The 16,717-nt window shown below is 41.2% G+C and overlaps 1 protein-coding gene, 1 long non-coding RNA gene and 1 pseudogene across 7 annotated transcripts in view; 1 reads left to right on the top strand and 2 right to left on the bottom strand.

Moving 5' to 3' along the window:
- Positions 1 to 5,317, bottom strand: part of LOC115672286 (E3 ubiquitin-protein ligase PRT6) — a 32,669-nt gene extending 27,352 nt beyond the window's left edge. For 4 of the 5 annotated variants that reach the window (XM_056316513.1, XM_030594060.2, XM_056316515.1 and 1 more), the window contains exons 1-2: positions 5,088 to 5,315; positions 3,236 to 4,345 (exon numbers count right to left, since the gene is read on the bottom strand). In XM_056316513.1, coding sequence (XP_056172488.1) covers positions 3,236 to 4,345; positions 5,088 to 5,153 — 1,176 coding nt within the window. In that variant the 5' untranslated portion in view covers positions 5,154 to 5,315. Of the gene's footprint in view, positions 1 to 3,235; positions 4,346 to 5,087 lie in introns of all 5 variants that reach the window. The other variant, XM_056316516.1, reaches the window with a different exon arrangement.
- A 708-nt stretch (positions 5,318 to 6,025) lies between these two features.
- LOC115672379 (uncharacterized) lies at positions 6,026 to 7,765 on the top strand (annotated as a pseudogene).
- A 6,671-nt stretch (positions 7,766 to 14,436) lies between these two features.
- On the bottom strand, positions 14,437 to 16,222 carry LOC115672363 (uncharacterized). 2 transcript variants are annotated; one of them, XR_004004722.2, is made up of 6 exons: positions 15,719 to 16,222; positions 15,600 to 15,646; positions 15,299 to 15,482; positions 15,144 to 15,214; positions 14,912 to 15,062; positions 14,437 to 14,771 (listed from the first exon to the last, which is right to left on the bottom strand). It is a non-coding gene; the product is annotated as an uncharacterized LOC115672363 (long non-coding RNA). The 2 variants fall into 2 exon arrangements; XR_008817661.1 differs by having other exon boundaries at positions 14,437 to 15,062; positions 15,719 to 16,139.
- Between the last annotated feature and the right edge of the window lie 495 nt (positions 16,223 to 16,717).

Below are 16,717 nucleotides of genomic sequence, written 5' to 3'. Positions count from 1 at the left end.
TTTCTATAAGATTCTCAAACAGTACCATTGACATAAAAAGTAAATGATAATTCAATAATTTATTAGACAGTATATAAGACTTTATGTACGTCTTAATTGGAAGTATCTTTCAGTGTTCATTCTACATCTGTGCATTCTTGTTTAAAGTATCAACTGTAAGATGTCTAGATTATAATCAATCTACAAAACAATATCAACACCCCATCAGTAAGGAAGAAACAATACCTTTCAAAGGGATTTCCAAAGAATACTTTCAAGTATTCTGAAAGCAGAGAACAACTATTGACTTCATTAAATTCCGAAAACAGTCTATCCTGCTATGAAACTATTCAATAATGAGAACCATAGCTGTCAATCATACACAAACTTATGATTTATGATATCCGTAAATAATCTAGGATCTTCAAGAGAAAGGGAGAGAGAAAATAATCAAAGGCATACATCTAGCGGATATTGGCTAAGTGCTCCAGCAATTGGTTTGGATCTAGCAGATCCTATGTCCACAGCGTCACCCCTCATTAATCTTACGGGTCATGCCCGCCACCCTGTGGAAGGAGCCTTATCCAATGTACGTGAATGAGGCGGTTTGCATGGAATTTGCTGAGCCGCAGGGCTCAAAAACCCCGCGTTATAAAAAAAGAAACCACACGAGATGGCTCTATTTATAGAACATGATAGACACCTAAAACCCTGATTACTTTATTTGAGACTCACCTACTAACTAATATTTAACGCCACTAAGTATACTTCAGTACTCACCGTCAAGCTAGAGTATCCATATTGCAACTAACAAGTGCAACTTTCTAGTTGCAACTTTCTCTTAAAGAGTGTGACCAAAGCGCAATGTAAACTGGACCTTCCAATAGATAATGGATGTGGCAACATCCAACCAAATTCAAGACAATTTTGTGTAACCCGTTCCTTACATGACAAACTAAATACTTTCGACATCAATACTAAAGTTGACAGAGAACCAGGGAAGAAAGAAATGATCAAAAAGTTGACAACTCTTTCTCACATGATGTTGATTAAAATCATGTAAGAACCCAACTTGTATTGTGGCAAACCAAATTGCATCACCCCACGGTACTCGACTATGGCTGCTCAACAAATGTGTGCTTGACTCCAGCGCTCACGGCTAACTAGAACTTGATGGCGACTTTGCTTGTCAATGACGCACACAGTGTAAGAAGAGTCTCACAACTAATAGCATCCATAATAGGCTTGTTGAGATTTCAGAGGACCAAAATTGGAGAAATTGCCAAAGATGAGTCGCTGGATATCGGAGCAATTATATATCTCTAGAAAATCTTTTTTTGTTTTGTTAACCTTTTCTCTAGGATTAGAAAAAGACATAAAACAGGAAAAGACCAAAGCAGAAACCAATGGCATCAGAGATGACAAATCTTGACGGAAACCAGTGCTGGAAATAGAAAGATGCACAAGGGTGCATTTGGTAACATTTCTATTTCCGAGAACAATTTTTTTTTAGAAATAGTTTTTTTTTCTATTTCTATTCCCTAGATAAGTTTCTAAGCAGAAGAACGCATTGGGTAACTCCACAAGATTTCTATTCTCGGAATAAATAAAAAAACAGAAAAGCGTTTGGTACGACCCTAAAAAAATTTTGTGACGTGGAATTTTTTTTAGTTTTTTAATAATTTTCTCAGATTTTTTGAATTTTTTCTTTTCTTCGCCGGCCATCGCCGAGGCCCGGCGACCGGCCAGAGGAGGAAGAAGAAGGGAGAAAAAAAAAGAAAAAAAAATGACTTGTTTCATAAATTGTTCCTAGTAACAAAGAAGTAGGTTTTTTTTACTTCTTGTTTCTATTTCAAATCTATTCCTTGGCCACTTTTCTATTCCAGATAATAGAAAAATGAGCTAACGTTTCCAAACGAACTTCTGTTCTTTTTTTGTTCCAGGGAGCAAAAAAAACAGAAAAATAGAGAAACGGGATGGTTACCAAACAAGCACCTAGCGAGTTATAGAGAAGGAAGACGAGCAAACAATGAAAAAGGAAAGCTCCCAACAAAGAATGACAGCAGCAAAACTTGCTAGCAAAGAGTTGTCCCCTTGATGATCAGTAGAGACCAATGAGATATGGGCTGGAGAGATGAAGAACTCAAGAGCCAAGAGATGGACAAAGGAGACAACTTCGGTCGAGCAACTGGATATGGAAAGTGAAAGGTTGCTCGGGACAGAGGAAGAGACTATGAAGATGAGGACAACAGAGGCTGCGAGGGGGTCGTACTAGAGAACCAACAAAAATTACAAACAACAACTCCACAAAGCTTGAATGGACGCATGACTAGGACTAACGAGGTTGGCAGAGAGGACAAGGGTGATGACGACACCACTGAGCTTAAAGGGACGGCATGACTGAAGTTGACAATTTCGAGATAGCGCTACTCTCGAAGACGACAAGACCTGGTTTGAGACAGGGACAATCTGTGGACAATGATGCTGCTCTTGAAGATGACCAGGTGTGCCTGCTCTCAAGGATGATGAAATGAGCAAAGAATTGTCGACAACAACAGGTGACAAACAGCGAGCAATGGTGGCAGCGCATAACAAGGTGATTGTGTTACTGCCCTTATGAGAAAACTGGAACAGGGATCAATGGGGCTGATAAATGGGTCTTTGGGATTCTTTTCTCTAATTCAATGGCAATGAGAAAAAAGAAATATTAGGGTTTTGATTTGGGTCCCTCTCTCTTGTGGCTCTTATACCATGTAAATATTCTAGGATCATCAAGAGAGAAGGAGAGAGAAATAGTTATAGGCTACATCTATACTCAATTAATTAACAAAAGGGTACATTAGATGGATCTATTTATACATCATGAGAGACCCAAAATCCTAACTACCTTGTTTAAGACTCACCTACTAACTAATTCCTAATACTACTAAATATACTTCAAAAATATCATAAGGCAAGAGGTATCTGTAAGGAAAAGATTAAGGTTTTAATGATAATAATTAATCAAGTACCAATTGCTCAACCATTGAATGATTTTTTTTCCATGGAAAAGCTTGAGTCTCAATGCACAGTGATTAAATAAATGCTCTTAATGCTCAGGAGAATATTTCATAATAATGTTCAACTAGAGTAGATCTGACATCCTATCAACTAAATCACTAAAGACTACACAATTGTCAGAATTCATCCGGTGGACAACATCCAAGGCTTGTAGGGAGAATATAATAACCAAATAGGAGACAAACTTGTGTCTTACCTGTAAACGACCGTCTTCACCAGCACATGAAGTAAATATGTCTCCTAAGCATCCAAATAGCATTTCAAGTAAGTTCATTTCCTTCACAAGACGTGGAGTCAGAGGTGGCACTGTAAAGATCTGCACTGAAAATGTCGATACAGCATGCTTCTTAGAAACATCATCATTGCACTCTTTTATAGCTTCCTCTACAACAACTGGGTAGTAACTCAAAAATGCCTTGGCAAACTCATACTTGAACAAGGGCTCTGCAAGCAGTTTAAGAAGTAGTTCATAAAGTTTCTTCACAACCTCATCACTCAAGAAACTCTCACCCCTCACCAGAATCTCCAACAGACCAGCAGATGAAAATATCCTAATTGAAGCAAAACTCAGCAAACTCTCGCTATGCTTGCAGAATTCTAGTAGCATCTCAGCTATCACAAGAGTAAGCTCATTTGCAACTTGACTACACTCTGCAGCAAGGTCGCTTGCCCTGCTGTCTTCTTGAGTGGAAGACTCAGCAGACAACAGCTTGTTTTTCCAAAACACAAAAAGGGCATCAAGGACTGGCCCAGCAGAGTGTGCGATTTCCTGAGGAAGGGGTTGGATCTGTTCTGCACCTTTATGCTTCGAACAGAAGCCCTCTCGTCTCCATGCAGTCGCATCTCCACAATCGCAACAACCCCCTCCAGTATATATCATTGAGTAATCATGGTCCTCATGATTCCCATTTTCAAAACAAGGGACACATATTGCACATGTGGGGTCATTTTCGCATGTTCGGCACCTATAGGCAATATCATCGATTCCCCACACAGCACCACAAACTCCCCTCTGGCCCACATCAATGTCCAAAAGATACTCAAGTACATAGGCAGGTTCATCCTTAAACATCAACCACTGCAACCAAACCATACTTTCTCTAAAACGCTTTCTCATGTCATTTTCTTCCGGAACATCTTCAGATCCCGTTTGCAGTTTCTGATGAATCTCTGTCAGCTCCTCATCTAAGGGTAAAATTGCAGATACAAGCTGTGGGGTCCAGGACTCATTATCCTTGAGGAAAGAAACAACACCAGATTCAAAGTTGCAAAGGTACTCCGGTGGAACTTCACTTTGTGCAAGCCTCTAGCATAAATAACCAAGAAGGAGCATAAGATAGCATCCAATTTACCGAATTATATCCTGCCTATATCCCACTGTTAGCAAATTGTCTCTTACTTCATATTATTAATGCCAAAATATTACCAAACAGTAAAAGAAAAGATCATCAGTGAAAGACTGGGCAAACAATGAAATCATTACAGCAAAAGCAGCAGAACCCTTATTACATCTCCATCCATTCAGCAGACTAAAAGATGAAAAAAAGAAGAAGAAAGAAAAATGGAAATACTCACTTTCAAAATGCCCCTCGAGGCTACAACCTAAGGACTACGAACACACTGCCCTCACATCCCATACGTTTCCTGTATACACAAAGCTCACTTCGCACTGCCATACACTAAGTCCTATTATGAAGCTGTGGAAAAACGAAGCAGCGCAAAAAAAAAAAAGAAAGGCAGTGATGAGAAATTACATTTCCAGCTTCAATTCACCCGCATACAACCTGTCAAAGATCAATTCCTAGCCTCTTTGAAGTAGAGCCGACACGTTTCGCTTCCAAAGACCAAAACAGAAGCTCTCAAAACCCCATTCAGACCGCACCACATCGAAACCGATGGCAAAACATTCTCAATTCCCAAACTTGAAAGAGGAAAGAAAAGGAGAAGCAAACAACAGCCAACGATCCAACGATTTCAACAAAAACGACGAAATGGAAACCGGGAAGAAAGCGAAAAACCAAAACCATCGGAAGAAAAAACCGCCGCACCTCCAGAATTCGATCTCGAGGGCCGAGATTGCTATCCTCGGGAGGGCGATCGGTGTCCATGTCCATCCCGTGGCTCCGAACGAACGGCAAGATGAACTCCGCGCAACGCAGACAGCGCCCGAGCCCCGACCAGCTCTCACCGCCCAGATTCGCTCCTCAAACCGCCCCTCCGACGGCAAGCTTCACCGATCGGAGAACTCACCACACGCGCGCGCCCCCCCGCACACGTCCGTCCTCGACAGCGCGGGCCACCACCACCAGCGGTGGGGCAAAAGCTCCCTGAGTGAGGAAGGCGGCGCCGCCCAATCGCAGACGAGAGACGCCGACGGCGACGAGAGACGCCGACGGCGAAGGAGAAGAAGAAGAAGAAGAAAGCGCGATCGGGAAGCGATGATGTGACGGTGGAATCTTTGAGAGCAGAAAGGAAAGAAAGATCGGTGCAGAGTTAATTGCTCGCTGTGTTTTGCCTTCATTTTATGTGCTCGCCCTCGCTTCGGCCCCTCGAGAGAGTCGGTGTCCAACTCGTGCCGAACGTGGGCCGGGCTTGGGCCGGGCTTGGGCCCTTTGCTGAACGTTTGTGATTACAAATCCCGTTCTGATCCATTTTCATTTTTTGGATTGGATTAACCGAAAGCCGGTAACCGGAGGTGTCGGAACGGGTTGACGATCTATTTTTTTAACCCGTTTTTTTATTAAATGGGTCGGATATGGGTTGGCCTGTTGATAATAAATGGGTTGTTTGTGGGTTTGAGCTGTAAAGCTTCGATCAAATGTGGGTCTTAAACGGGTTTTGAATGGGTCTACGCTTTTGCCCGATCCAACCTACCTGCAAATCCCTTATGTCGGCGCGGAAGCTTTAGATTTGTGTGGCTGCGCGGGATTTGTGTAGATGTGATTGTTCGGAGGAAAACTGCGATACACGTGCAATAAATATCAAACGCACTCGATGCATGGCTAGCTTGTTCAAGATACAGGATGATTAGCTACTCTAATGTATCTTGTGGCCAGAACGCTCTATAGTCTTAGATTCAGGTGGCTGAAGTTTAGTTAACGTGAATGGTGGGGTAGAGCAATCCTTCGAGAGCCTCCACACTCAACCAACTAACAACTTCAGCTTAGTAAGTGCATTATAACATCTTCTGACCTGCATAATATTGGAAATAGTGAGTATATTGTATTTTCCCTCAAAAGAGGAGAAGAAAAAGTAGAGCTCGCGTAGTCATGTCGCGTATTTTCCCCCAAACTGTCCAGTTTGGTTAGACCAAGCATTAGCTTGGTGCAGCACAATGAGACTTCTGAAGATGATATATGCTTGCGATATATGCTTGCTTGTACAATACTATATGCGGATGTTCTCTCTGAATTTTCTTCGTGCCTTTTGTTTTATTAATAGTTTTTTGAACATTAGATATATGTGACCTTGACATCAAATTTTTTACGCTTGAATTGGTACACCATATGATATGACTCATTTGATCTCTGTCAGTTAAGGTTAAATGGCATCCCACAAAGAGGCATTCATAGCAAAGTGGACCGAGCCGCTAACCAATATGCTTGTAAGTTTGTTGGTAGAAGAGGTGAAAAAGGGAAATCGCACTACTTGTACCTACAACAAAGTAGGGTGGAATAACATACTTACCCAATTCAATAAACAAACAACACTTCAATTTAGTCTAGTTCAGTTGAAGAACAGTGTAAACAAACTGAAGAGACAGTATGGTAGTTTTAAGAAGCTTTTTTCATAATCTGGATTTGGATGGAATAATATTAACAAAACGGTTGCTATGGAGGATCCAAGTGTATGGGAGTCTCACATCAAGGTATCACTTTCGTTGGGTCATTTTGTTCTTATTGTGGATGTAATCTTCAATTATGTTGCTGACGTATGTCAGTATTGACAAAATTGTAGAATAACAGCAAATGGGCTAAATTCTGAAAAGATGGGTTTCCTCAGTATGTATTGTGTTCGGTGATACATATGCTACGAGGGAATACGCAGCAGGAAATGCAGAGTGCTTGGTGGTGTCGGAGGGGGAAGACAATGGTCTTGGTGGTGGTGGCAATGGTGGTGGCGGCGGTGGCGGCGGTGGCGGCAGCAATGGTGGTGGTGGTGCGGTGGGTGATCCGGAGGAACTTAGTGAATATCCTAATGACTAGGGAGTCTTCGCACCTTATGTGACTGCCACGCCAGTTCGTGAGAAGCACAAGTTGGATAGAACTCCAAATTCGAAAAGGAGGAGAAAGAGTAACACATATGATGCCTCTAACACCTTCAAAGCCATTCAAGAGATGATAAAATCCAGGATGGCTCAATCAACAAGTGGCTCCGTCACCTCACATCCCCCACTACCCGGAGATGCCTACTCCATAAGAGCTGTGGTTGTCGTCCTAAATGGCATGCTTGACTTGGAGCAAAATCTTTACAACAAAGCTGTGAACCAGGCATGTCTTAATGCCATTTGGAGAGAGGCTTTCATCATATCTTTACCTGAAAGGAGACGTGGTCTTCTTGAATCTCTTTAAGTAGATGTTGAGAAATATGCTTGGATTTATATTTGGCTTATTTTTCAAGCTATAACTTATGTACTTGAGATGCTTTGTTATTTTTTTATGCAACTGTGATGACATTGTGGCTATTGTTGATTACTCTTGGATTCCGTACTTATTTGTTGTGTTTACGTTCTTAGTTCGTGTGATTGCATAGGTCATATGGAGGGGGGTGAAAGTAGCGGGAGTATTGATCAAGTAGCATCAGTTGAATCAGTTAAACAAGGCTTTGATGATTTTGAACTTGATATAATAATAGCATAGGCGTGCACTACTGAGTTTGATATGTCCATGCACACAAAAAAACCTATTAGGGCCAGCGTATTGTCAGGACCCCAATAGATGAGGGAGGTTCTTTATGGACATTCAGATAGAGCATATGAAGCTTTTAGAATGGAGAGACATGTGTTTCTCAACCTTTGTGAATTTATGAAGGCAAGAGGTTGGTTGGAAGATAGTCGATATATTAGGGTGGATGAACAAGTTGGGATTTTCTTATCTATGATTTGTCACAAGAACTCGAATAGAGATTTATGTGAGAGATTCCAACATTCGGGACAAACTATTAGCAAGTACTTCGCTATAGTGTTGCAGGCAATTCTCAAACTGGCAAGAGAGATTATCGTGCCACCTTCCTTTGAAGTTGTCCCCGAGGAGATTTTTATGAATCCTACCCGTAAACGCTACTTCAAGGTAGAATTTTCATACATTCCTTTACACCATTAGTTTCATTTTGTTGATAATCTTGTATAATATTAGTATTTGCTAAAATGATAGGGTTGCGTAGGTGCTATTGATGGCACCCATGTTCATGCCTCTGTACCTGCGGCGAAACAGATCCCATTTAGAGGCAGGAAAGGAATAACCACTCAGAATGTGATGTGTGTTTGTTCGTTTGACATGAAATTTACTTTTGTGTATGCTGGTTAGGAAGGTTCTGTCAACGATTGTCGGGTCTTATCGGCAGCACTTGATACTCCTCGCTTGGAATTTCCTTGACCACCACCAGGTATTTGCTTGTTCTTCATGGGATAAATTCATTTATAACTGTATTTCGATTGCAAATCATGACCAACATATGAATACCATGTGATAGGCAAATATTACGTGGTAGATTTTGGTTATGCTGCAACTCCGGGATTTTAACTCCTTTCAGAGGCGAACGGTATCATCTAAATGATTATAAGGGTACAGCGAGACGGCCAAGAACAGTAAGAGAATTGTTCAACTATAGGCATTCTTCGCTAAAAAATGTCATTGAGAGATCATTTGCAACATTAAAGAATCGCTTCTTCATTTTGAAACACATGCCTCCATTTACAATTTGAAAGCAAGCACGTATTATAGTTGTGCTATCCATAATTACATCTGTGATCAAGACAATATGGATAGGAACTTTCCCTATATGGTGATCTGGAGTACCCATTTGGGCCTACATAAGATGAGGTCATAGACGATACATTGACCGGGGAAGGAATCGAGATCAACATGCTTAGGAAAAATATCACCAATAAGATGGCAAGAGATCATAATATGACGGAGATTCCATGAAATTCTATTTTCGACTTTTGTAATGTATTTCAATTATTTTGTATTTGAGGATTTCCTATGTTAGCTCTTGTAATGTGATGTGGTATTTAGGGATCCTGTATGTTCGCTCTTGTAATATGATGTGGTACTTAGTATTTAGTAGAGTTCGCGGATTTGTCATTTTTTCTTAGAGATCAGTAACTTTTGGAACATTTATCTTTGTTGCTTTAAATATAAGTGTGAAATTGAAAGAGCATCACAAATGCATTTACGTGCTTGGGATATGCCGATAGTGGTGTCTTTTTCTCTAGATTCATTCTGGCATTTTGTATAGACCGAATGATGTAAAAGCATGGTGATTGTAGAGGATTGCCTCAGCATGTGGAGGCATGTAGGAACTGGAACTTGGTGCAGTTGCTGACTCACATGCAACTATTCTTTGTACTTACAAAGCTCTAAATAAAACATTGGCTTACGTAGCAAATATGAAACCACAAAAAGTCTTCATATTCACAAATGAAGTAGCTTATGGATGTTTTCTGGATCAACCCTTTGCTGTTTCTACTATGTAAGAGCAATATTCTAGATGGAATGGGAGAATGCTACCGTGAAATGTGGATTAGCTGGACTTGTCAATAGTCATTCCATCTGCTCCCATGTGCAATTCTAAATGTTAAGAGCCTTGTGAAGGTAAGGCTAGGTAATACAATTTGCTTTCACGACATACTATAACCAAATCATAGTACATAAGTTGCATGCTTGATGAAATGCCAATTTACCGTCTTTCATTCATTTTAAGAACCGAATCACAATTGCATTTACTTCATTTGAAGAAGTCATGGGATATGCCTGTCTTGATCCTGTCTTTGGTCGGATTTGCGAGAGGGGCAAGGAGGAAACTTGTACCGAAGAATGTGTGATTTGTGAGGAAAAATAATAATAGGTAATGGTTTCTTTATTGGACATTTTTCGCAAAGTCATTTCGAGAGATTTGGTGTTACGGGGGAGTTTTCACATTTTTTTTTTCGCATCAAATTTGCTCTAATAGAAATTTTGGAAATAAAAATTTTATATTATTATAAACGAATTTCTGTTCCAGGAAATAGAAATTATATGCCGTTATCAAATGAATTTCTGTTACAGAAATAGAAATTTTAGGTCGTTATCAAACGTTTTTATGTAATCAGAAACTTATCCGAGGAATAGAAATAGAAAAAACTATTTCTAGACAGAAATTGATTTATGGAATAGAAATGTTACCATGTGCGCCCTAAGTTTCTTTCATGCATCTGATTATGAATGTCTTGCCAGTTCTTTTACAGTGGCACAAATTCTTTATTATAGGCTGATTACTCTTCAGCGGCTCTGGTTTTGAGTGTTTTGGATATATTGAAATTAAACTTCTTGTAGTTCTTTTGGTTTGCTCGCGAGTTATTTGAAGAAATGCCAGTTAGGGCTTTCTCATGGAAATGGTGGATTAGATAGTTTAAGAGGGTGAGAATTGAGCTTGCGAACTATGTTCATGATATATTGCTTCATGAACTTATAGCTATTAGGATCCATCGGTGAGGTTGATATGAATTTGTTAAATTTCTATTACCAATCGACGTGATTATTTCACTATGCCTTCTCTTGTTTAAAAATAATAGTAAATAAGTATCGTGTCGTGTCTGACAATCTAGGGCATCATAGCTTATTTGGTATTAGAGCAAGTTTACCCATGGAATAATAAGGTGCGGTTAAAGGTTGGAGTTGTACAATGGTCATGAGTGTAAAATATTATATGCACGCGTTTGCTTTTGATTAATTGTGAGGTATAAATAACATTAGTTACTAAATAATTAGCACTGAGCTAATTAATATATTTAGGCTTTTGCAAGATAAGATGAGCTCCGGTGGCAATTTGAAGCAAGATCCTCAAATGGAAGAAATTATTTAGGTGCTTGCAAACGTCAAAAGCCTGATTTATTTATTTTTTGGTTGGACGTCAAAAGCCTGATTGAAAGGCAAGTAAAACAGCATGCAGCTTCTAGTTTGGGAAATGGAGATCATTATTTACAAGGTTTAATCAAGCAATTTCTGAAGCTGAAACCGCCAAAGTTTGCTGGAATAAGAAATTTAGAAGAGGAGGAATCATGGATTTGATGGGATTAAGAAGATATTTGCTTTACTAAATTGCAACAAAGCTAACAAGATAGCCCTAACTGAGGGGGTAAGAACAGCATTGGTGCCAAAACTTGTGTACGGAGGCCACTTTGGTGTCAAAAGTTCCATTTGGATCACTTTAGTGCCAAAAAATTTAAAAAACGATCTTTTAAGTGCCAACTCTGATCTGATTGGTCGGAAATCTGACGTGGCAATTTTTTATTAGTATTTCAAGCCGACGTGGCTCGCCGGAGATACAGTGAACACGCACAGTCAGCATTTTTTATTTTAAATAATTTTTTTCTTTTTATTTCTTTTCTTTCTTTCTTTTCTTTCTTCTCCCTTTGTCACCGCCAGTGACCGGAGGTAGGCCACCGGCCGCCTGGCCTCACCCGGACGAGGCCGCCGCCGCCCGCCACAGGCGAGGCCCGGCCGACCCTCGCCTGGGCGACGGCGGGCAAGCCCGGCGAGGTCGGCCTCACCTCGCATGGGCGAGGGCGAGCCCGGCGAGGCTCCTCGCGATCCGGCGAGGCCGGCCGTCGCCCGGCCACGGCGGCCCCGCCGAACGTCGCCCGGGAAGGCAACGCCGGCGGGCCGCCGTGGCCCGGGCGACGGCCGGCCTCGCCGGACTCGGGCGAGGGAGCCCTCGCCGGGCTCGCCTCGCCCATGCGAGGCGAGGCCGACCTCGCCGGGCTTGCCCGCCGTCGCCCGTGCGAGGGTCGGCCGGGCCTCGCCCGTGGCGGCGGCGGCGGCCTCGTCCCGGCGAGGCCCGACCGACCTCGCCCGGGCGACGGCGGGCAAGCCCGGCGAGGTCGGCCTCGCCTCGCATGGGCGAGGGCGAGCCCCGGCGAGGCTCTCCTCGCCAGATCCGACGAGGCCGGCCGTCGCCCAGCCACGGCGGCCCCGCCGGCGTCGCCTTCGCCGGCGACGCTCGGCGGGGCCGCCGTGGCCCGGGCGACGGCCGGCCTCGCCGGATCTGGGCGAGGGAGCCCCTCGCCCATGCGAGGCGAGGCCGACCTCGCCGGGGCTTGCTGCCGTCGCCCGGCGAGGGTCGCCGGCCTCGCCTGTGGCGGGCGGCGGCGGCCTCGTCCGGCGAGGCCGGGTGGCAGTGGCCGGCCTCCGGTCACCGGCGGTGACAAAGGGAGAAGAAAGAAAAGAAAAAAAGAAAAAAATTCAGAAAAGTATTAAAAAAATCGAAATATATACGTGGAAATGCCACGTAGACTAATTTTTTAAAAAAAAAATCCAACTAAGATTAAAAATTTAATTATAAATGTCACGTATTAATTTGGCCGGAATTTCTCGCCGTTGACACCAAAGTGATCATTTTTCCTCCGATTTGGCACTAAAGTGATCCAAATGAAACTTTTGACACCAAAGTGGCCTCCGTACACAAGTTTTGGCACCAATGCTATTCTTCCCCCCCCTAACTGAGTACCAACTCTAAGATAATGCCAGTTTTTGGTTGAGGGCATCTAAAGAAGTGGTTTTTCGGTTGGTGCACTCATGACATGGGGTGGCTTTGTTAAAATGTTCTTTGGAAAATATATCTTGGATTGTGCTCGAGATAAGGAAGTGATGGAATTCATAGAATTAAAACATAATAATATAACAATGGATCAGTATGATTTGAAGTTTGCAAAATTGCCAAGGTTCACCCCCAAATTAGTTGGGGATAAGGAGGACATGGCTAAAAGATTTCAAGATGGCCAGAGGCTAGATATCAAGAGCAGATTAGTGCCCTTGAATCTTGAGAACTATAATGCCCTCTATGAGTGTGCTCAGCCCATAGAGAGAAACTTTTCAGAGTTAGCAACAGCAGCAACTTTCACGACAAGACCAAATCATAAGGTCTTTTGACCTAATTTACGTTGTGGCAAAAGGCCCATACAAATTGGAAAGTGACCATTTGTTTCGATTAAGACGAACAATGCTAGAGGACAGTTTGGGTAAACACATAATAATCAACCGATGGTGAGGATGCAATATCAAAATAATGTATGCTGTACTTGTGGAAAGCCACATGGAAATGCACCCCGCCTGGCTCACACAGGAGCCTTTGGATGTTGACCGAAAGGTCACATGATAAGATAGTGTCATATGATGGCATATCGACAGCAGATGAGGCCACCGCAACAAAACCAAGCCTCACGGCTAGGAAATTTCTAGAGGCCACTAGCCCAAGGCGACTTTGTGCTGTCACGCGGGAGGAAGCTAGGGCTTCCAAAACTATTATATCTATCTTTGTATGCGACAACAGTGCTTATGCATTATTTGATACGAGTATCACACATTCATTCAGATATGCACGATTCTCATAATTAATTGGAGTAAATCCCAAACTGCTCCACTACAAAAAAATAAGGGATTAGCGACGAATTTTGCGACGAAAAATTTAGCAAAATCCGTCGCAAATCGAATTTGCAACGAAATTAGCGACGGAAAAAATTCCGTCGCTAATAGGTCGTTGCAAATTTTTGCGACGGAAAATTTCAATTTCCGTCGCAACATTGCGACGGAAAAAAATTCGTCGCAAAATTCGTCGCAAATTAGCCACGAACTTTATCCGTCGCAAAATTCGTCGCAAAATTCGTCACAAAAATTTTCCGTCACAAAAATTGCGACGGAAGGCATTTTCAATCCGTCGCAAATTTGCGACGGATTTATTTTCCGTCGCAAATTTGCAACGGATTTATTTTTCCGTCGCAAAATTCGTCGCTAATTTGCCACGAACTATATTCGTGACAAAATTCGTCGCTAATTTGGCACGAATTTTTTTTGTTTGTAATTTGCGACGAACTTACTCGTGGCAAAATTCGTCGCAAATTTGTCACGAAAAATTTTGACTTTTGCCATGAACATTATTCATGAACAAATTTAGCAATGATTTTTTATTAATTCTTTAGTGACGAACTCTGCGACGAATATCGTTTAGGGACGAAATTAGCGACGAAATTTTATTTTTGTAACGAACTTTTATAATTTGCGATCGTACGATAAAATCATTTATTTTATTTTTCGATTTTAAACTTAATTAAAAGCAAAATTAATTTCTGAAATTTATATTTAACATTGATTAAGCACTTAATATCATCAAAATATTATAATAATATGAAAATGAAATACATTCATCTACATTTTCCACAAGAATGACATAAATATTTTTCTTTATAGTACACATAATGAGAGAATAAATAATCTTGCATAATAAATAATCTTGCACAATAAACAATGACGACAGAAATGAATCAAAAAAGAATATCTGGCTTTTAGCGACAATCTCCATCATATAAATACTGAACAAAACTAAAGACACGGTCCATGTGAGATGCTCACTTCCTTTGCTCTGTGAAGTTCACGTACTGATCAAGTGCTTTCTTGTTTACATGACTAAACTATCGGAGCTGCTCGTTGCATCTGTGAAGCATCTTCTGCAACTCTTTGATGCTCCTCCGTCTATACCTATAATCTCAAACATATAAAATGAGGTATGATGAGCTTCAATAGTGGAAACCAAATTAAAATTCAGTAGCAAAGGGAACATACGCCTCAAAAGCATTTTCAAAGTCAAAACATTTTCACAGTTAGACAAGGGAACATACGTCTCAAAAGCATCAGAAGATAACGGGCCCAAGTTCCTTATCTTTTTTGAGTACTCATCTTTTTAGCTATAAGAGTATTCCTCCGGCTAAAGAGTTGTTCAAGTTCTTTAGTTTCATCCTGAAGTGTTTTCTCATAGGTGTCCTCCAAAGCCTGCATTCGAGCAATCATTTGAGAAGAAACCAAAGAGTTGAATACCAACATTTAGTCCACACCGAAAAAATTAAATAGTACCTTCAACTTTGCCATCTCATCTTTGATCTTTTTGATTTGCTTATTTGTTTCCTCTGTACTTCTATTAATTCCTGATAATTTTTGTTTCAATCAAAAGCGCGAACAAAATCTAAAGCTTCAAGACAACAATATTTCGATCAATCCAAAATTTCCACCTTCTAATCGCTGGGTTGCATCAATGACCAATGATTTAGTATCTTTTAGCTCCTACCACTTTGATTCCGCTTCATTTTCATGCAAATCAGTCTCTGATGAGGATATAATAGCCTCATACTCTTGCTTCTGCCTCTTGAGATTAGTTGCAAGGTTAGTCTCAAGCTCTGCTTTTCTTGTTTCCATCTGCAAACAAACAAAAGTGATGACCAATATGCACAAAAACAGCACAACTGTACTCTGGCAAGGTTCTCATTGCCAACCTCAATACGAATATCAACAATACATAGAACCATATCCTACCTTTTCAGCAGTTACAGGCTTTGTCAACTGGCGATTGCGTTCTTGTTCTGAAGTGACAAGCAAGAGAATGAGCATCTATCCAAAGAAAGCTTCAAAAAAATTAACACATGAAGCACTACCTTCTGCAAGTGAAGTCTGAGTGTTCTTGAGCATCTATCCAACGATAGCTTTGTCCTCTCCATTTTCTTCCTTTCCCCCAGAAAAAAAAAAAGGAAGAACACCCAAGAAAGAACTCACGCCGATTCGAGCCTCGCCTCGCTATTTGCAACAGCACAAAAAAAGTCCAAAATTGCACGTCTATTCGCAAATTGGAGAACTGGGTCATTCATCAAATACTTGCAAAGCACCCTATCCTGACCCATTTACCCTATAAACTCACAAACATCATCTCCATTTCTCGATGAAGACTATACCCAATTCCATTACTTACAGGATGTGGTAAGTCAGTAACTTTATCACTCTCATTTCGTATGGGATGGTCAAGTCCAACAGCCCTACAAAACTGCGCAGACATTATGATGTAAAGAGAGAAATTAAATCATAATCAACAAAGACAACCCTCTTCAGGCTGAACAGATCAAAGCACCAACGTCTTACAGAAAACTCTGATCCTGAAAGTAAATAGCCAGTAAAAAAGATAAAGCATACCTCTCCCTTCCAAGAAATGCCATACAAGGATCCGTCAGAGAGTCCAAGCAGCATATGCCTGTTATCACTTACGATATTGCTCTTGAGGAAGAGACATAAGCTCGGTAAACATTCATCAAACATGCCCATTAGGTTTCTAGACTGCTTTGTTCATTTAATATTTTTTATTTTAAATGAGCAAAACCAATATACTTACAAGATGTTATGTGATTTTTGTACAACTTAACCGAGTTTAGGGAATAATAAAGACAATGGCGTGCCCACAGTCCACTAAGGCACAAGTTTAGATTTCCAGCATATACACAAATACATTGGCGTAATACTCACACAGATAAATTCATGTCTCCAAAGGGAACCTGCTCGCTGAGGAGAAGAGAAATAGTCGCAAAATACAAACCAGACGGTTGCTTCCCTCCAATCTGTACTCTTTTCTCATAAAAGTGAACCTTAAATAAATGAAGATAGAGTGA

Source organism: Syzygium oleosum, unplaced genomic scaffold (genome assembly GCF_021117445.2).
Source record: "Syzygium oleosum isolate NSW1041296 unplaced genomic scaffold, Sole_v2.1 Sole_v2.12, whole genome shotgun sequence".
Taxonomy (NCBI): Eukaryota; Viridiplantae; Streptophyta; class Magnoliopsida; order Myrtales; family Myrtaceae; genus Syzygium; species Syzygium oleosum.
This window is presented reverse-complemented; position numbering and strand designations above follow the sequence as displayed.